General features: G+C 46.0%; 2 protein-coding genes across 3 annotated transcripts in view; both read right to left on the bottom strand.

Annotated features, from left to right (window-relative positions):
• Positions 1–15,357, bottom strand: part of cnnm2b (cyclin and CBS domain divalent metal cation transport mediator 2b) — a 32,868-nt gene extending 17,511 nt beyond the window's left edge. Inside the window, exon 1 of one of the 2 annotated variants that reach the window (XR_007031310.1) lies at positions 13,299–15,357. Coding sequence is in view for 1 of the 2 variants with exons in the window: in XM_035637801.2 (XP_035493694.2) it covers positions 13,669–15,145 (1,477 nt within the window). In the remaining variant the exon portion in view is untranslated. The remainder of the gene's footprint in view (positions 1–13,298) is intronic. The other variant, XM_035637801.2, reaches the window with a different exon arrangement.
• An 888-nt stretch (positions 15,358–16,245) lies between these two features.
• Positions 16,246–20,302, bottom strand: as3mt (arsenite methyltransferase). Its single transcript, XM_035637804.2, has 11 exons — positions 20,166–20,302; positions 20,005–20,053; positions 19,694–19,818; positions 19,434–19,584; positions 18,730–18,866; positions 18,564–18,633; positions 18,364–18,445; positions 18,160–18,291; positions 17,810–17,949; positions 17,617–17,739; positions 16,246–16,673 (listed from the first exon to the last, which is right to left on the bottom strand). The coding sequence occupies exons 1-11, from the start codon at positions 20,180–20,182 to the stop codon at positions 16,566–16,568; spliced, it is 1,134 nt and encodes a 377-aa protein (XP_035493697.2). The 5' UTR covers positions 20,183–20,302; the 3' UTR covers positions 16,246–16,565.
• Positions 20,303–20,437: the final 135 nt, after the last annotated feature.

The raw sequence follows: 20,437 nt of genomic DNA, 5'->3' as shown, positions 1-20,437 counted from the left end.
CCGGCTCATCTCTCTCTCTCTCTCTCTCTCGGCGTGCAGGAGAGGAAACTGAAAGAGAAAGTGTGTGTTCCGCGCTGAACCTCGACAGCATGTCGCTCCGATGACTGACTCTCCCGGCTCACGTCAAGGGGGAGCGGCTGGATTAGGACAGATGAGAAGGAGCTTGACAGTAGGAAAAAAAAAGAACGGATCCCTTCGTTCAATCGCGATTTATTTTTTGCAGACAGGACAGTGGCCTTCTATCAACTGTCCCGCAGCACTTTTGTAAGACGCCAAAGCGTGCCCACCGCCCCCCGGCCCCCGCCGTGCATGACAAACCCACGTCAGCTCTCACATTTCCAAGATGCTTGACGGGAAATGTGGTCATCCACATGTAGCGCGACGGGGCGGTCTTGTGGGTACAGGAGACAGCGTATGTCTGCCCGCCTCGATTATTGTAAACTCATTGAAACGCTTTATTTGAATCCCTGGGCAGCTGAAGTGCAGCCTAAGGCAGGAACAGATCTGTCGACCAGTCTGGTGTTTGTGTTCAGGCGCTGATGCGTGCGGTTCCCTTCGCCTCGGATGGCCTCTGAGTCAAACACTACAGCGAGCACGATATGGACTAATCGGGGGCGACGCAGCGACGTTGGGTCTGCTCACAGCTCCTCGCCGTCATTAAGAGCCCTTGGTCACAAGATCACCCGACTGCTACCAAGCCAGTGGTGTTTCGCTACACTCACATACAGTCGAGCCACACACAAGCACACTGCTGGAATGACATTGTTGTTCATTCAGAGAAGCAGCTTGCTGTCGTAGCTGGCTGCGTTTGTTGTTGAAAGGTCCCCTGGGTGGAGATTCCTCTGGGCCTCAGTCATAAGGAGAGGCATCAATGGGAAACCAGAGGGGATAAATGAATGGGCCCGGGGGTCAGGTGCTGCTCTGTTCTGCGAGTGTTGCAACCGCGGAATGATGAGCACATCGTACCGCAATGACCAACAACCGGGGGTGTTTCGAGGAAGCGAAAACAGTTTTCAGAAACATCTTCCTATTCGATTTTGACTTTTGAATTCCAGAGTGAAACAAACATGGGCTTTCACTCCGCAACTCTTAAGGCACGGTTCACGCATATATGGAAAATTGACGTAGTCGCCGGCTCCGGGAAATGGAGACAATACGGAAAAGCCTGTTTTCTCTGGAATCACCAGCAAAGGAGAAGTCATTCTCAACAGAGAAAATGACTCAACTTCTCACTTTATTTATAGCGTCGGTAAACATTCTCCGGGCGGGGTTAATGATCTCGATCTCCGGTATCGCGTCTTCTTCAGTACAGCCTGATGTTGATTTTGTAAATTGTGATCTCATTTAGAGTAAAATGGATGAAAAAGAAAGACACAGTACGCATCGGGGGCTTGGACACAGCATTGGTCGACAGCTAGTACCGGCCTGTCGGTGGATTGGCCCACCCTGCCCCTACGTCTGGTTCCCAGGAAACACAAGATGGTCAAAACGCTGAACTCGGGGCTACGAACCGGCAGTTCACAAACCAATGGACTACATGCACTAGGCTTCGTGACGTACTTCCGCTTCAGAATAATCCTGCTCGTCTGTTTCACAAGTGTTACGCAGGAAAATGTCCAAAACAGGACATCTTTCAAAAGGGTTTCCGACCCGTCCCGACCCGGCCCGAGAAGACGACGGCTGGTAAACACACCCCGGGATCATTTCTCCGCCGCCTCTCACGCGAAGGTCTGCAGCAGACACTTCGCTACCGATGACGAAACAGAGCCGCTGCTGAGCAGGACCGGAAACAGTCGGGCAGCAGTCAGTGGAACCCGGAAGCGGTTGTGCAAGTAGCCCATTGGGAACGTCACGGTGGGTTGCCACTTTCACACCAAGGACTTGATGAAATGACTTGAGTATTAGAGGAATTAATCATTTTCTAATGCTAGAAATAAATGTGACGGTTTAGTAACGGCACTATTGATTTCTACTTTCTTTGTGTTCTCCGATTTGCAGATAGTTGTATGCGGGCATTAGTTAAAATGAACTCTGCACGCCAACAGACAAACTCCTGTAGAGACCAAGAGCGGCACAGATTCACCGGGCAGACGAGTCAACTTGTTTTGTCGTAGCACATAAATCTCAGACATTATATTTACGTATTCAACAAATGAGATACATGCAAGGATTTCTACAATGAAAATGGACAAGCAGCCAGTGGGAGAAGTGGTCCCAGAAACATTTTGACAGTAAAAGTTCACATTTGGCAACCTCACGAAATGTATATTTCTTATCTTCACCTTGACTGTAAGGTTTATCAAGACATGCCACAATGGCGGTTGCGAATTGTTTTACTAGAAACTTAAATAAAGTCTTATTCAATGAAAATAAACAAGCTGACTTGCTTCTATTGGAATACTCCACGCGTACGGGCGGGACCATGGAAAAAATGTATGATGTGGAAAATCATACGGCATATATTTGATCATATATATGGTAGGGGTGGGTACAAATCCACACTTCACAGTTTAAGGGTGTAGGTCGAAGAAGCTAACAGAGCAATATAAATTGAAAGCTGTGTATTTGGATGTCAGCCCCCCCCCCTCCCCCCACAAAATTTGTTTAAATTTCCAAAGGAGCAAGGTTCCGGTCCAACTCCCTTCGTGCCTCCCTCATCCTCTGACTCCTGATCGGACAACGTAGGAGAGCGAACAGGTCTTTCTGCAGCTGTGCCATATGAACTACTATGTACTGAAAATCTTGGTGTATTTGGTTTAATATATGGTGCATAAAACAGTAGAATAAAACTTGGAATAATTAGCGTAGCTGCCAGGTTGTCAGTTGACGCAGATCGTGTGTGCAGCGAGCACTCGACTATTTGAGATGCAAAGATACACAACCAGTTTATTGCCTTTACAAGCCCATACAGTACAGTATCATACATATGCAACATAATGCTGAGTTGTGTAAAACGGATACACCCACCGATCACGTTTTCTCATGTAACTTAAATTGCCCGCTTGCAGCAACAAACCTTAGGAGGGACGTCAACGATATCAACAGCAACAATGTGTCAGTCGGGTCATCTGATGCTCCCCTCGCTTGTGACACAAAAGGAGGAAGCTGATCTAACACCTGAAAACACAGGTTTTTGGCACAGAGGACGTGGAGCTTTAAAACGCATAATTAATACCTCAATAAAAACAATTAGCCGGCGCAAAATCCTTAAAGCTAGAATGAGCTAAGTACTCAAATAAAAAAAGCCCCTGTGCTTTGTGCAATAGGCTTTGAGAATGTGGGCCGTTGGGGAAAACATGAAGCTGCAGCCTTTTCTGTTTATATTACATTATTCATGAAGTTGCTGTCGACAGTGATTACACTTGTTATTTCTCAATTTCTCAAACAGGGCTGTATACATCCTATCGTGTTTTTGGTTTAAAATATAAATGTGAATTCCATTCCACCACTTGATGTCACGGAGCTAAACGGCTACACTTTGATGACTTAGTTGTGATATTCCATGGAGAATAAGAGGCTGTGGACTTCCTGATGTGGAATCAGTTTTCACCTTTAGCAACCGAATAGTTGGCAGACATGTAAATCAACATGTTAATATATTTACACTTTATGGTCATTATAAAAAGTTAATGGTTAAGTCCCAGTCTAATGCAAAATATGGAACATTATATGTATATATATATATATATATATATATATATGTGTATACATTTATATATGTGTATGTATATATATATGTGTATGTGTATATATATATATATATATATATATATATATATATATATATATATATATATATATATATATATATATATATATATATACTAGGGCTGCAACTAACGAGTATTTTCAAAGCCAATCAATCTGTCGATTATTTTCTTGATTAATTGATTAGTTGCTTGGTCCATAAAATGTCATAAAATGGTGAAAAGTGTTGATCGTGTTTCCCAAAACTCCAAGATGATGTTTTGTTTTGTCCACACACCAAAGATATTCAGTTCACTGTCACAGAGGTGCAAAGTGTCATGGTGTTAATCGATTTTGTGGAAATCATCTGAAGTAATTATTCTCTAAGAATCAAAGTGATTCAAGCTGTAACATTCAAATGTCCATAACCACTGTTTCTCTCATCATTCAGACCCTTCTGATAACTTATTAACCACTGCTCATCACACTTTATCTTCAGACTTGCCACACCCATCCTACAATGGAGTTGCTATTTTCATGATTTCAAATAGTAAAGACTTGAACGGAGTAGATCGCGGACTAAAAATAACTAAAATAAACAGCAGAGTGGTACAGCAAAATAACCGTCTGCAGCGGAAGCAAACGGGACAGAAATAATAATTCGAGCTGGAGGGTCAGCTGCAGATGGGGTTAAGGTTTGAAGGCTGGATCTGGGTCTGGGGGGGGGGGGGGGGGGGGGGGGGGGGGGGGTGTCAGCTGGAGCAGTGGCAGGGCCCTGCAGCCCATGGTGGGCTCTACTAGCAGTGCCCCCCCCCCCTGTTAGCTGGGAGACACCAGAGAGGGAAACAAGGGGCACGCATACCAAGAGAACTGAATGACCTCAAAATGCACCTGTGCATTTAGAACCACACAGATAGATATCTGGTTTCTGCCCAGTTTACTCCTGCATATGGATGTGATGCAAAGAAAAGAGGTTAATCTGTGTATTCAAACTGCTTTTTGCCCACTTTCATAACACATGACTCATCTGTGTAACACGATAGAAAATAATCTACTTTTGGTTGTTTTTTTTAAGAGGCAACAAATCTTTTTAGTTGTCAATTTGGAGTCTATGTATGATGGATTATCCGACACACATCACCTCAGCGGTGTGATGGCATGAAATGATCTCATGCACTTTTGGGAGCGACACTTCGTGGCCCATTGGCTTTTGCTAATAAATGCTTACAGGTGGCTGCTGCCAAACTTTCTCAGAAACAGTGGTGTGAGAATTTTCAAAATGTCCCCCCCCCCAATGACTTTCATTGGTTTCCCACAAACTTCTAAAATGCATAGACTCAAGTCTTAAATCATTAGGCATACTTTATGAATGATGAGATGTCCTTGTGGTTGTTTTACTTATTATTGATGTGTTTTATACATGGCCAGCTGAAATGAAACACTGCCACTGCTGAAGAAATCGAAGCAAAGTAAGGTCCCATCAGCTGATTGTAAAAAAAAAAAAAAACCCCGCTGGTGTCTTTTGGGCCTGTGAAGGGCCCGTCTTGGGCTTTTACCTCCTGCGTGTAAATGGAGAGACGGACAGTGTGCCCGGTGTTATCAATGAAGCCAGCCCCCTGGCTCTCCAAAAAGTGCAGCTTGGAAGGCGTCCACGGCAGGGCATTAGGCCTGGAGGTTTGTGTCGTTTGTAATTTATAACACTGAGGGAAATGGGCAAGAGGACAATATGGAGAGAAGAGGGAGAGAGGGAATGTGGGAGGAGGGGGGGATGGGACTTGCTGCACAAGCAAGTGGCTCTGCGTCCCAGAGTGAGCTGCACAGAGCCTGGTTACCAGGCTGACCAAGCTGGAGGGCTTTCTGTCCCTCTGTGAGGCACAGGCTGAATGGGCCTTATTTTCCTTTTCGCCCGAGTCCGAGTGAGGCACAAACTAGATAAAGATATGGTCGTGTATACATACGTCAAATGTGCGAATGCAGAGTAAACTAACTGGAAGAAGAAAGGATTCATCTCTTTTTAAAGCCAACCACAATCACTGTACATGTTTATTGGCAGCTGTCGGCGGCCTTACTGTACATCGGAGACTCAAAAGGATGCCAAAGAGATGGATCAATGATTATGACTTTCATGGAGAAAAGTATCACTCCCTTCCTTTTCATTTCATCACGGAGCTCAATTACTCCACCAGTGCGACAGACACACATACTGTGTGGGAAAATTGGGCCTGGTTTTCACAGCAAACCTTGTATTTGGATGAGTTTTCACAAATTTGCACATTTCAGCCTCTGCTAATAAGATTATATCCACTGCAACACAGTGATGATCATCATAATCATCATCATCATCATCATTATTCTCCTCCTCATCATAATTATCATACAGGGACACTAATGGCAGCAATTTCCCTTCGTTCCATAAGTATGACATAATGCAGAACACCCATTTTATCATGATAGCATCTTACGGACATAACTACAGTGAAAACAAACATATCTACAACATTTCCCCCTCACAAGACACATAAAGAGACTACATATTGAGACTACTCTTCAATATGGGCTCAAAAAAGCACTTCCTGGGTTTGAATTCTATCTGGCTGTGGATCCCTTTTCATGTTTCATGGCATGGGCATACGTCTTCATCCCGTCCCCTCTCCACAGGGGTGCCCCCAGGCTCCTTGCAGGGCCCCCTTTTCCTTTGCAATATACACACAACTTCCTTCGGTCCAGTGATCCAATCTCAGCTGAACACTCCAGTTATCCTGCCCAATCCATCTCGCCATCCATCACAATATCAACGTGTGCCTCTTCATCTGTCGTCAACCAGCGTAGTGAGGAAACTGGATGACTCTGTGACGACCACTTGCGCTTCTCTGACATCTGTTGCATCTGTGTCCCAGTCGTCCCGCTTAGCACTCGACGGCATAAGAAAAGCCAGGCCTCACCTGACTCGGCTACAGCTCCTGATACAGACCATGGTTATGGTTGTGTTTTTGAGCTGATGGACTTAAGGTCCTGAAATAACTTTCACTACATTTTCGCTGAGCATCATTGTAGTCACTGCAAGTCATTTTTTTATTCTGCGATATATACACACCGCTCTTCGGTCACTGCGGTAACGGTGCTTCTAGCACTGTCAATAATAACGTGCAAATACGCTGTTAGTTCATTGATCCCTAATAAACAGGTCCAGTGTGATCTCTGTTTTGGGAAACGGCTTATTAAAAAGAATGTGGGGGTGGCTGCATTCCCAATTGTGTAATAACACATTTTGCTCAGTAGTGCATGGCTACAGATCCTTGGCAACATGCACTGGAAGCCGACTCAGTTCCTTAACTACATCCACAACACAAAACTACCAAAGGCTTCCTTCAGAAACGGCCATCACCAGAGGCCACCGGAAATGAAATGAGTCACTGATGAGTCAAACATTGAGTTATTTAAGAAGCAAAGATGTGATCTGACTTGACTGACACAATACATTATACTGTTGTAGAATTTCTGTGGAAAGAAAAAGGGACAAGAGTAATACAATAATATCTCTATACCTGTTACAATAAGTCCCTCAGATTTATGCTGCCGTTATCTCGGCAGGCGTCCACAAAGGCCCACTGTGACTGGCAGACAGGCAAGAGGGCAAGATCACAGAGGTTCAGATCAAACGTAATACACACTGTGACATCAAAAAAGCGGCATTTTGTGAAATGACATCTTTTGTCAGCTTTTTTTATTACTGTAGCATGTTCTGTTTTCTCCGGCACCTTTTGTTGGTTGCGCTTAGTTTCGCCAACTGGGGCAAATTTGGAGAGCCGCAGCATATTCCAACTGATATTAAATATACCGTAAGCCAGCTGACAAAGAACCAGATGTTTGAATAATGGACAACGAAGGCAGGAGTTGTTGGGCAGCACTGCACGACGGCATAGCCTACCTGAATACAGACTGGGCTAGACACAGACCAAACATCTGACCTCTTCACCACAACTCACGACAAATCACAACGTCCTGATGGACGCACCTCGCCGGTGTTCTGTGAGTTACACATGGAGTAACGGGAAGGAAAATAAACGTAAAGAAAAAGTCATAATGCCAGATCAGACAGGCTTTGGGGAATGCACTGTGCCTAGATTCACACTCCTCAACTGTTGTACTAATCAGGTCTTAAAAGCCTACTCCATGTTGTACCAGAATCTGAAGAATGTAGGCCAATTCAAAAGCCAGTCAACAAACACAGGAGTTCAATCCAGACAATATCTAAATCACCAAAAGTCAATCGTGTATTAACTCGTTCTTGTAAAATTGCAGTCGGCAATTTTTTTTTTAAATAAATGTGATTTATTACATATCACATGTGGAATTCTTATAATATGCACCCCCTATAATATCCTATATTCTTCTTCCTATATGTGTCATTGTGGTACTCAAATTAGCTGGAAGGGATCATTTTGGGAATTTCCCTTGGTTGTTGCATTCAAGGACACCCGGAGCGTAGTCTTTGTCAAAATCAAATCCAGAAGCCAAACAATGTGCAAAGTGATGTGAAAAGATAATGCTAATTTGGTCGGCTGTTTTTCTGACAAAGGTCGGCATGACGTCGGACAGTATTGAAATGTTCCATTTAAAACCATGTTCACAGCTGCATTAGTCAGTATCACTACATGAACAATCAAATGAGCATGTTTATTGTGCACCAGCTTATAGTTTTCAGGCCGGTCTCATAAAACCATTTAGCCTAAAAGAACATTTTAATCTAAGGCAACTCACACTATTAATAAAGAACTGTAGCCAAGCACAATAAACCATTAACTGACACGTGATAGGGTGACCTAATGATCCAACTCCGAACAGGATCAAAGATTTCTATCGCTAACTATACGAAGACACTGATACAGAGTATTATTTAGTATACATGGATTATCACGCTGTGTGTCAATAAACTTAGTGTTTGAAATTAATTATCACCAACCTCTGAGGTTTTACGACGCGTTTTTAGCATCTTGTTTTTCTGACCAACGAAAAAACTCTGATGATGAAGCCACTGTGCACCGAACCCAATGGCAGACACGGGAACTGTGTTTAATAGCTGAAGCATCAGATATTTCACCAGGTTTAAAAAGGAAATTCAATATTGATAAAAATAAATTGCCAGGGGGACGGACAAATGACTCAAAAGACAGTCTGTGTTGCTACTCGTCTGCCTGCCTACTGTGCAAATAGGAAATGATTTTGCTAATAAATTCAACACAACAACTTTAAATGGCGATTAACATTTCGACGGTGCCTGTTCCATGGTCTCCGATTGTCAAACATCTTAACTCATCAACACAATATCAAAACTATCCTGTCGGTGAAGCACATTACCACGTACTGTGAGTCCAACCGTGACAAAGAGTAACGACGAGGACATTTATCATGATGGCAAAACTACGCTTGCGCAAGAACTGTGCTGTAAGTTGGTCATGATTTGTCGTCAACAGGGCTCAAACATACAACACATCTTGTGTGGTTGCTTCAATTCAGAGTCCAGACAACAATCGGGGAAAGAGTTAACCATTCAACAGGTTGCTACAACAGCAGTTCCTGGCTTTCTTTCACAAATACGCTGCCAAGTGGCCCGCGTTCAGCGCATATTAAAAAAAAGTCCAAGAAGAAAAACATTGAACAAGATACAGGTGATGGTTATGAAGGAGAAAGTAAATCATAAACTATCATACCCTCCTTTTTAAATGTCAATGTGGGAACACACCACGCAGCGGTGTTTGTAACACTTCTGTATCTAATAAAATTAGATTCCACCACTAATGCCGCCTCTGATAAGACAAAGTTAAGGTGAAAAGCGGACAACCTTTGATTGGAGGCATTTACTTCTGATAAAGTGAGCGGCTGGCAGGGGAGCTCCTGCCGCCTACAAAGGGGTGTCCCTCATCAAGAAGCAGTGAGTGTTCTTACCAACATGACGCCATTTAATCCCAGCACTCGCCGCAGCGCTAGAACCGGGCAAACACTCCCACACGCTCGAGACATCCGCCATGATGCGCTCCACACAGACACCCATCTGAACAAAAACATCTGAGGCCAAACGCAAAAACTGCGAAAAAGTGTTTCAACGAGGGCAACCGGCGGAACCTTTCACTTTAAGACGAAGCGCTGAGCAAAAGAGCCCGTGAAGGCTGGTGAATCTGAATTAAGCATAGATTGGCCTATATTGCAGCAGTCGGGGGGGGGGACTAGTTCAAGACGTGCCAGGCCTCATGTAGGCCCTCTCTCACACTGGGACCTCACTTTCTACGTTCTCAGATGAGGGAGCAGCAACAGCTTTAGAAGAAGTGCCGTGGACAAATGTCATATTGGCACGATGAAACATTTGTCAGTGGAGCAGCTAAATCCATGTACACACACTTGTTCGGGATGAGAAGAATTGAGTTTGTGAGTCTGTGTGTGTGTACGTTTTAAGGAAGGCAGGGGGACAACTAGGGTTTTCCTTGCTCCTGCTGGGTCACGTCAGTTCCCCTCGGCACTCCCGTATACAAGTCGGGCGAGCTGCCTGCCTTCCCTGGGGGGGCAGGGAGCGCAGTGTGCTGGAGAGGAATACCTGTGCACAACGTGATTGGTGCTCTCCAAGCATCCATACAGTCAAACCCCCCCCCCCCCCCCCCCCCCCCCACATGGCTGGTTACGCAGCATGCGAGCGAGGGAATTAACTTTCACTTTCAGGGATATCGCACACAACTTTGAAGTCGGAGGAGCAGCCGAATTCCTGCTTCTGACTCCACTACTTGGTTTGGGTCCCAAACGGCACACACTGACCTACTCATTAACCGGTAAACCTGCAGCCTGACAAGCCCCCAGCCCCCCCGGGTGACAGTAATTGTTGCAATCGCAGACGGAGAGCAATTAATGAAGCAGTCAGAAGTTTCCAGAGCGGTGTCCGCCTGAATTAAAAAGGCTCCCGCATGAATCTGAGACTGCAACCCCCCTGACCTAGGGCCTGGGTCAAGCCATGTGAAACATGAGCATAGGCACACAGTCGGGATCAACATCTGACTTCTTCTTTCACATTTCTGCTTTTCATTGTAGGGCACCATTAATTGAGTGTCATTTCTCAGTAGATTATAAGCCCTAATGAAGGAAACAATGCGTTCAACAGTGAGTTCTGTAACAATGGTCAGGTTGAGAACATGAGCATAAAATACATCTACTGAACCACAACTGATACAGATCCGACACAAAGCCGCGGCGGCCCCTCTCCATCGCATTTGTGAGCGAGATGTTGTGGGCTTTTTCGCTTTCTTTTCAACGACTGCGCAGCGCCGCGAGCAGCATCAAATTAATTAACAGTGACTTAACAATACAAAGCACTTTGAACCGAGTGTGCGCCGCGAGCAGAGCCAGATTGACAGGGAACTTTGACCCCGCATGCGGCCCTCCGTGCAACACTGGCTTATGACTTCCATGAGAAGCTGAAGGGGCGAATTCCCTCTGGCGCACAGCCACAAGACACACCGCCACTGGACCCGTGGCGTGAAGCGCGCCGGCGATATGATGTGCGTTTGTCGCTCGGTGGTTAGAAACACCAGTAAACTGCCGGTTGATTTCGACGTCAGTGATGGAGTTGCTACCTGTTTTGTATGAACCTCAGATTAAAACCAGGCCTACGTGTTTTTAACAAATGAATATAAAGGTAAAACTTTTGGTACATTTGATAGAAACCCACTGCTGCCATGAACTGCAGTTGTGTGTGTGCAAAAAGCTGGATGACTGACTGTAATTGACTCTAATTTAGATTTGGTGTCACTCGGACTCCTTCCTGTACACGGTGCCAGATAAAGTACATCGGACCGTCGGGTCATGTACCAAGTGTTTAGGTCGCAAAAATGAGAAGTGACCAGATACACTCGGGTCACATGTCGGGGTAGGTAAGAAGCACACACATGTTCCGAAACAAGGCCTTGGATGGAAACTGAGATGCAGCTTTAATTGTTTAGTTTTCTACAGATTTTGTGAATGAAGTTCATCACACAGGCGTGTGATAATACTGTGAGTCTACCAAACAGGCTATGGGACTATTTTCAAATACATATTACACAGTGGTTCTATGTACAGAATGACGATGGGACCAGGTATTTCTGGTTCAAACAGATGATTTGGATGTACAGTAGCAGACTGTGGCTGCTCACTGATCCTTTCGCTAATGATGACCGATAATCTGCCAGTTCTCATTTCACCCATCAATCTATTTGCTACTTGTTCTGTTGATAAGAAAGGGCGGGTAAATAGTGCAAAGCATTGCATTATAGTCAGAATTTATATTATAAATACAAATTGCTTTATCTTTTACCATAGTGTCATCTTCACATTGCTTATTTCACTTGACCAGCCGTCAAAAGATTTGGAGATAAACACAAACCTAAAAAAAAATTCAACAAGACTTCATCGTGACTTTCACGTGTTCACCATCCACTTTAACAGGAAATACAATATGATAAAAACAAGGCAGGGGATGCTGCAGGGATCACATTCTGTCGTATTATTATAGCAATAATATAACATGGGACAATGCTGTACTCAGAAAACTAGTGCATGTCTGTAAATAGTCAGCTGTGATGACCCCCCCCCCCCCCAGTGTGTATATTATGTAATGCTAATTTGGCATGGAGCACTACACCTAATTTCTGGTAATGGAGCTCAATGAGTAGTTCTGACCCCCCCCCAATTAATCCTCTTAAGGGGGAAGTGAATATTCCCATGAGCACGCAATGCATCAATCATGCTCTATCTCCCTCCCTACACACACATATATACACATAATATTCTGAATATTAAGAAATCAGCTGCTCAACAGGTGTGTGCCCGTGTATCACACCTGTAGCTGCGTATATCTGGTCAGGAAGACACAGGAGACTTGTACCAGATCTACACACACACAAACTGAGGCAACAACAACAGAGGGGGGGGGGGGGGGGGGGGGGGGGGGGGCTATGCAAAACATAAGGTAAACCATGGGCGAGGCAAACATCTTTCTCAAACACCATGCGCATACACGAATACAACACACGGGGGGCTCGAGGGTGTTAGAGGCTGTTATTCATTATCCACACGACTGCATTCCAGGGCTGGGCAAAAGGGGAGTTATCGCCACCATCACTGGGAGGCAAGCACAAGAGAGGCAGAGGGGGATTTAAGCAGGTTCTCAAACAAGATGCCCCCACCTGATAACCTCAGCACTGCCGTTGCACCATTCCCACAAGACCTAATGCATTCACAAATCAGAGAGAGAGAGAGAGAGAGAGAGAGAGAGAGAAAGGGAGGGGGAAAGAGTGAAAAAAAAAAAGGTGAATGAATGAATGAATGAATGAGAAGGAGGGCAAGTCAAGAGGAGGAAAGCAAGACAGAGTGCACGAGGAGGGAGAGAGAGTGTGTGAACATTAACAGTGAATGGAAGCTGATGGAGAATGATAAGGACACCTCCACCTCCCCTTCACAGGAAGTGACCGCAGGTGAGGCTGTGGCAAGTGCACCCCACGGCTGATGACTGAGGCAGGCCTGATAAGAAGTGCCAAAACAACCCCATCCTCCTCCTCCTCCTCCTCCTCCCTCTCCCTGGCCTTCACTACCTGGACTTTCTTGTTCTATCTTGAAGGAGAGAAGACTTTATCCACATCCTCCTCCCACATTTATTTAGGATCCGCTCAGGCCAACTCGTGACCTACTGATGGACAGAGAACACAGACTGAAAGGGAAGAGCTGTGGCTGTATGAGACATGACATGCTGCTACTCAACTAACTCGCCGGTCTGTCCTGCCTCTTCCCAGGGGGGGCAGGTGAAGGGCCAACCTGCTCATGCACTGAACTTCATCCCTTGAGGGTCGAACGGAGCTCTCTGACACCTGCAGACCCTTTCAACGGGCATTCGACCAGGGCTGCAGGACGCGTCCGCCTCGCAGTGCGCGCAGGGGCCCCGCGTGTCGTGATCGGCCGTCTCACCTTTCTTGAACTCCTCCAGCATGGCGTCCAGCTTGGTGTCGTTGAACACAAAATGCAGCGGGTGGCTGTAGAACTTGGTGATGGTCTTGAGCGGCGTGCAGTCGTCCGGGTCCACGAAGGCCAGGTCCTTGACGAAGAGCTGGTCCACGATGTTGGAGCGCTCGCCCTCGAACACGGGGATGCGCGTGTAGCCGCTCTTCATGACCTCGGACATGGTGTTGAAGTCGAGCGTGGTGTCCCCGGGGATCATGAAGCAGTCCCTCAGCGGCGTCATCACGTCCTCCACGGTCTTGGTCCGGAGCTCCAGCGCGCCCTGGATGATGTTCAGCTCCTCCTTCACCAGGTCGTTGTACGGGTCCGTGACGCGCAGCATCTCCAGCAGCTTCTCCCGGTTGTACACGGTGCCTATCTCCTGCCCGAGCAGGTAGTCCAGCAGCTTGCTCACCGGGTAGGACGCGGGGAAGGTGAGCAGCATGAAGAACTTGGTGAGGAATATGGTGTTGGCGCCGACCGCCAGGCCGTGTCTGGAGCAGATGGCCTGCGGCACGATCTCGCCGAAAATGACTATTCCGATGGTGGACATGACCACCGCGATCAAGCCCGAACCGGCGATGTCATCCAGCAGGATGGTGAGCGTGGTGTTCACCAGCACGTTCCCGAGCAAGAGCGAGCAAAGCAAGTAATTCCCTTGGCTGCGGACCGGCTCGATCTTCTTCGCGTAATTCTTCTCCTTCTCCGTGCCGCAGTTCTGGACTATCTGGAGCTCCATGGGGTCCAGGGCCATGAGCCCCAGGTTCAGCCCGCTGAACATACCCGACAGGCAGAGCAGCATGGAGATGAAGATGACCTGGAGCCAGAAGGGCAGCAGAAACTTTTTCTCCTCCACCACGATCACCCTGGTGTCGTCCCCGTCGTGGTAGATCCAAGTGTTCTCCGTCCACGGGTCGTGCATCCCGGCCACGGCCGGCGCGGAGGTGGCGATGCAAAGGTAATACGACTTGCTCCTCTCCGTCTTCCGCAGAGGCTTGACCTCGATTTCCACCACTCCGGACGTCTTTCGACTCAGGATGATGTTGGGCAATATGATTATATCCGAAGTCCTGATGCCGCAGGGGTGCGAGCCGGACAGGTCCTCCTGGCTCTGGTTGTCCCCCGAGGAGCTGTCAACGCTGCGGCTCCGCTCGTGTTCCGTGAAGGCGATTTTGGACCAGGTCTCGTTGTTGATGTTCTGCCCGTACACCCGCAACTTCACCCGGGAGCGCTCGCTCACCCGCAGGTAGCCCCGGTCCATGAAGGAAATGTCGTCCGTGTCCTCCAGTCGCAGCCCGATGATGACGGTCTCCTCGGACCCTTCCTTGCCACTTGTCGGGGCCACACAACAGCCCGTGACAGTTAAGAAAATCATCGCCAAAGCTCGGACCCGGTTGAGTGACGCCATTTTCGAAGCAGTGGTCGCTGGGCATAACGGCTCTGCCATATTGATAACCACTGGCAACCGACGTCCTGAATGAGAAGGGCTGTTAAAAATCAGAGCCAGTCGGAGTCCGCCTTCATCTCCGCCGAGGGCTGCCGCGACTTGCGCATCGGGACCTGCTCGTTCCCACTACGTGTCCGACACTGATGACTCGCGAGCGCAGGCTTATGGGCCAACTCGTGCCTCCCCTGGCGTCCCCGAGACAGGCGACGGCGGCGACCAATCGGGGGGCGCCGCCGACCGGGGGGGCGGGGAGTCTGCGGTCGACTCGGCGAATCAAATTCCAAAACAAGTGCACCTCATGTTAAGAGACGGACGGGACCTCTGCTCGTGACTTTTTGAACATGTATGCCGGTGTACATGACTGAGACATCTGTCAGCGTTTGACACAGATACAACCACGCAATATTTCATTTGTATTGCTACGTCATTTAAAAAAATGAATACAATTATTATTGTATACAATCTAAGGACATGCTGATGCACATGTAGTTCATTATCCTTTTCAGTCGTGGTGTCCAAACGTTCAGACTCTTCCATACAGAAGCACGCTACGTAGGTGTGACCCTGTCTCACAGGTAAATGAAGGTCTTTCATTTGGATGTGGATGAGTTATAGGCAGTTGTTAACCAAATCATATTTCTTTCATTCTCAGACTGCTTGATTTGAAATATTTGAAGTGACCCAAAAGAAGTTTCATTTCTGATGCAATGTGAAGTTTAATGTGCAAGTTTAAACCTACAAAGTGTCTGTCTGTTCATCATTGACCAACACCAAAGGCCTGTTTCAAATCAAATATGCATTTTCCACTTATTTGCTCCTGGTTTGAAAGCACTTTACGCAGCACTGGTGTAAAGGTCAACAATAGGATATGTGCATTGAAAATATTTATCATCCCTTTACACATAACTAATATAATATTAACAGTAATTACAGCACGGTTGCAGAGCTCATACCACTGCAGATCTAATCAATGAAGTTGAATGAGCAGTTTTAGTAGAAGTAGTGTAGTTGCTATAGTGGAATAATAATGATGATGATAATGATGCATGCAAAATATAAGAAAAAAAATTAGCCTTAGGAAGAAGAGACTAGTCCAATAGTCACTGTCAAAGTAATTTTATTTATGGAACATTACCATGAATAAACTGAATAAATTAAATTCATTTTTAAAAATGTTGGTTCTTTAAAAAAGATTAAATACAGAGGAAATTAATACACAGGGAGGAAATTAAGTAGCAAGTGTACAGCACATCCCTAAACACTTGTGAAAGAATTCACTGGGTTAGGAGTATTCATTGAAATGATGATTACACACATATTACTGTGCACGAAGCACATTTGATTCAGTACATTTGAAGTGCTTCTGTTATGCGTTCACAGTGTGATGCTCGGCCTGTTTTTCTCTGAGCTCTTCCCACCATCACTTGCAGCAGGAGGCAGACTGTGTACTGCAGCACCCCCCTGTGGCTGAACCCGGACCTTGCTTCTCCAGCTTAAGGACCAGCTCGAAAGGATCCACGACGCCTGCCTGTATCGATAGTTCAATGGGGTATAAATCATAAGCAGTTTAAGGCCTGCTTTCAGTTTCCATTTAATAATTACACAATCCTTCATTCTTCATCCAAGATGACCTTGAGGATTGTTGAACAATTTTATTATTTTCCAGCATTTAGCACCAGTAAATATGACGAACATTCTGTTTATAATAGCGGAGTAAAAAAAAAGTATTGTTGTTGTGCACTGAGCTTTTTAATTACATTTTTACACCTGGGTACGGCTCTGTTATCAGAAACGGATTGTTCATTTCACAGTAGCTGCACTTCTAAGAACAAGACCAAAGGCTTTTTATTGCTATTATCACCAACCAGCTTTGTTGATTGGAATAAGCATCTGGGGTCTGAATTCAACTCCGAGGGGCAGTCCAAAGGTTAAACCAAGGCACAGATTTTGATAAACGACTGAGTATTTAAGTGGATGTGTTTGCGCCAGAAACACAGAATGAAATCCCTTAATAGCAGAAAGTAAGTTTGTTATGTTCGATTGAAGGATTAGGATAGTCATATAAAAAAAGTATAGCGAAGTTTGTAGATGTGCTTGTGCATGTGTGTGCACACACAATGGCCATGACGGCTGATAAGATGGCATTCCGTTAGCTGAGAAGAGAACACATTCCTTCCTGTTCAAGGTTCCCCAGCATGACTCCACAGTCTGGTTATGACTCCAAGACAGCTGCCTGACCTTGTGCATGTGGATGTGTGTGTATGTACTGTATGTTTGAGTGTGTAGGGGCTTGCAGCATGCGTCCTGGTGCACACGTGTATGTGTATTTGTGCATGTGCGTGTGTGAGAGAGACTATGTACACTGTGGCCTCTCTGGGTGTGTCACACTGATACTACAAACATACTGACATCTAGTGCTCAAAGACCATCAGGCAAAGACTTTTTTCATATGTGAGATTTTAGTTGCTCACCGTAGGTTTGACTCCACAGGGCCCACAGGGGCCTCCAGGCGGCTGGAAAGTGAAGTCCTCCGCAAATCTGGAATGGGCCAGGATACTGGCCACCTCTCCATCCACCTCCACGACTTCATCGGCCTGTGAAATAAACCCGTGAGTGCATAACAGCTCGAGCTGTACTGCAGGGTACACTGCAGGATCTACAGACCTTGAATGTGTACTGACAGTCAAACTGGAACTTGTCTTCTACGCCAGTAATGTCCCCATTATACATGACCTGACAGGGCTTGGTGTTGCTTTTAGGGACCTTAAACAGGCGGTATGTGGCAGAGACAAACTTGAAGTTACCTGTATTGCCAGAGGAAGTAAAGAGAGAATTAAGTACAACAATCTTTGATGTCAAAAATATATCTCTCTCAGGCTGTGTTTCAATAACAAAGTTAGGATTTAGTGATTACCAGTGTTAAGTTGACGCTGCCTTTAATGTATATTAAACCTGCATAAAACGTGAAAAAGAGCTGTGCTGTAGTAGCAAGTCAGAGGGAAAAAGTCTCAAACCCAGAACGTCCTGCAGATCTTTGTTATCGACAGTGATGACATTGGCTGTAACTAGTCGTGGGGGGCTGAAGCCCACTTCTTCGGCCAGTTGCAGCAGATCCTCCCACCAGAGCGCTCCGCCGAGGCACTCACCTGCAACACAGAGAGATCACACTCTGGCAGGTGTCTGTGGTCGTGTGGCAGCAGCATATTACTGTGACATACCCCATAGCACTTTGTGTTTTTTAATTTCCTCTGTTAGTCTTCCACTGCTGTAGACATCACTGAAGTACAACTCGCCACCATCCTGACATCCAACAGAGGGACAGAGTTAATGTCTCATGATTAGAGATGTTTTTTTTTGGCATTGCTGTCATGTGTTGTGGGACTTAATAAAAAAAAAAGCTTAATCTAAAGCAGCGCACCTTGAGTACACTGTAGGCTTCAGCCAGGACTTGCCTCTTGTCCGGAGAGAGATTCACCACACAGTTGGAACTAAGTGATCACAGAAAATCCACATTTCAATACAAAATTCTCGAGGTACCACACGGCATTAAAACATGAATCAAGAGACACAAAAAAACAGCTTACATGATGAGATCGAATGAACTCTTTTCCAGACCTGCTTCTGACAGGGCCTCAATGTAGCCCTGGACAAAACTGACATTGGGCTTCTTGAAGCCAAACTCTTGCATGTGGTAGTCCACATATGTCTTTGCCACTTGGAGCTAGAAGAGAACACAGACTATGAAGTCTCTCTGTTGGGGGGCACATTTGAGTGTTAATTTTCCTGTGGCTTTGTTTGTCTGGAGCCTATACAACAGTTAATGATATATTGTTTGATCACACAATGAGTCTTAAGTCCTCAGGAGATGTGAAATATGTGGCTAACTAGGAATACATTGTGCAATAATTGTTTATGACTTTCATGATTCAAAACTGGACTTCCTGGTACACAGTTATGTAACTTGAATGGTCTGCTTGAACCGTGGTGATATTCATGGCGTCTGCTACACACGATCTTGACTGTTTGTTTGTTTTAAATGTTTCTTGTACTGTACAAATAATAGCCTCTCAGAGGACATTAAAGTTGATTATATCTAAGTCCAAGTCTAAGCACTCCATCCCCATTAATGTGCAGAATTTCGCTTTTTTAAAATCCAAATTGGCAAAGTTGCTTACGAGCCAGTAACGGCCATCGAAACACCGTTCAAATCAATCCGATCCATACATCACTTAACCACACAGGCCTCTGCGGTCGACCACGAGCCATGGTGCGATGCTGACACGGTTACCTGGTCGTCGGTCATGTCTATGCCAGTGACATGGCCCTTCTCGCCCACCAGCTGACTCAGCATGTAGCAGTCCCTACCGCTCCCGCTGCCCAGGTCCAGTATCCTGCAGCCCTCCAGGCACTCCGGGACCACCAGGCCACAGCCGTAGTACCTACAGTCGAAGGAGGCACAATGAATGTACAGCCAGTATCAGGTTGTTTGCAGTGGTGAATACAAGAGCAGAGGTTACAACAATAACCACCACCACCATCACCACAAACCTGTCGGTGACCTCGGGGTGCACTTTCTTCAGAGCCTGGCGGATGAAGGCGGGGACGGGCTGCGCCGGAGCCACACAGGCGTTGGTCTTCAGGTCCGAGGTTTTCTTCAACTGGCCATAATAATGCTGATGATCGAGCACAGAGACACACACACACACACACACACACACACACACACACAGTGGTCAGACCGACAGCAGGCCAAGTACAAACACCACTGAGCTTCAAAATGATTATTTCAAATAAACACACGGGATGATTAAAGCTAATTGTAGCATTTAAGCTAGTTCACAGCGACCACCCTGACGTACCTTGACGTCCACGTGAACGCTGCTGTCGACGAAGCCCGCTGCACGCGCACTGGGGGGGGGGGGGGGGGGCGAAGAGTTTGACAGTTTTTATTATCACGTGTAAAACGACGTTACTTTAACTTCGAAGGCTTGAAATGTGACGTGAAAACGAGACGACTCACCTCTTTCCTTCAGCCATTGAATCACAAGCCCGCAATCTGTAGCAGACGGTTCACGGTTCAGCTCAGTTCTCCTGTCACTGCAACAGCGTCGTTTACTTCCTGCTCGGCAGTGCACCCTGTCGTCCACTGCCTGGAACTACACCTCCAAGTCCAAAGACAGATATATTTGTACTGTATGTGGCGTAAAGCACTTTAATTATTCAGTTACATCTTTTTTCTTATAAATATATTTTTGGATCTTAGACCAAGAAAAAACTATTATTCAATTGTTA

This window comes from Scophthalmus maximus, chromosome 8, assembly GCF_022379125.1.
Source record: "Scophthalmus maximus strain ysfricsl-2021 chromosome 8, ASM2237912v1, whole genome shotgun sequence".
In the NCBI taxonomy this organism is placed as follows: Eukaryota; Metazoa; Chordata; class Actinopteri; order Pleuronectiformes; family Scophthalmidae; genus Scophthalmus; species Scophthalmus maximus.
The sequence above is the reverse complement of the archived record's forward strand: the minus strand, read 5'-3'. Positions and strand labels throughout refer to the sequence as shown.

Excerpts from the sequence above, each read along its gene's own strand:
- as3mt (XM_035637804.2), bottom strand. Across the intron at positions 19,819-20,004 it reads GCGTTCACGTGGACGTCAAG|CATTATTATGGCCAGTTGAA; the intron begins GTACGTCAGGGT and ends CTCGATCATCAG. Across the intron at positions 18,446-18,563 it reads AAGCCTACAGTGTACTCAAG|GATGGTGGCGAGTTGTACTT; the intron begins GTGCGCTGCTTT and ends GTTGGATGTCAG.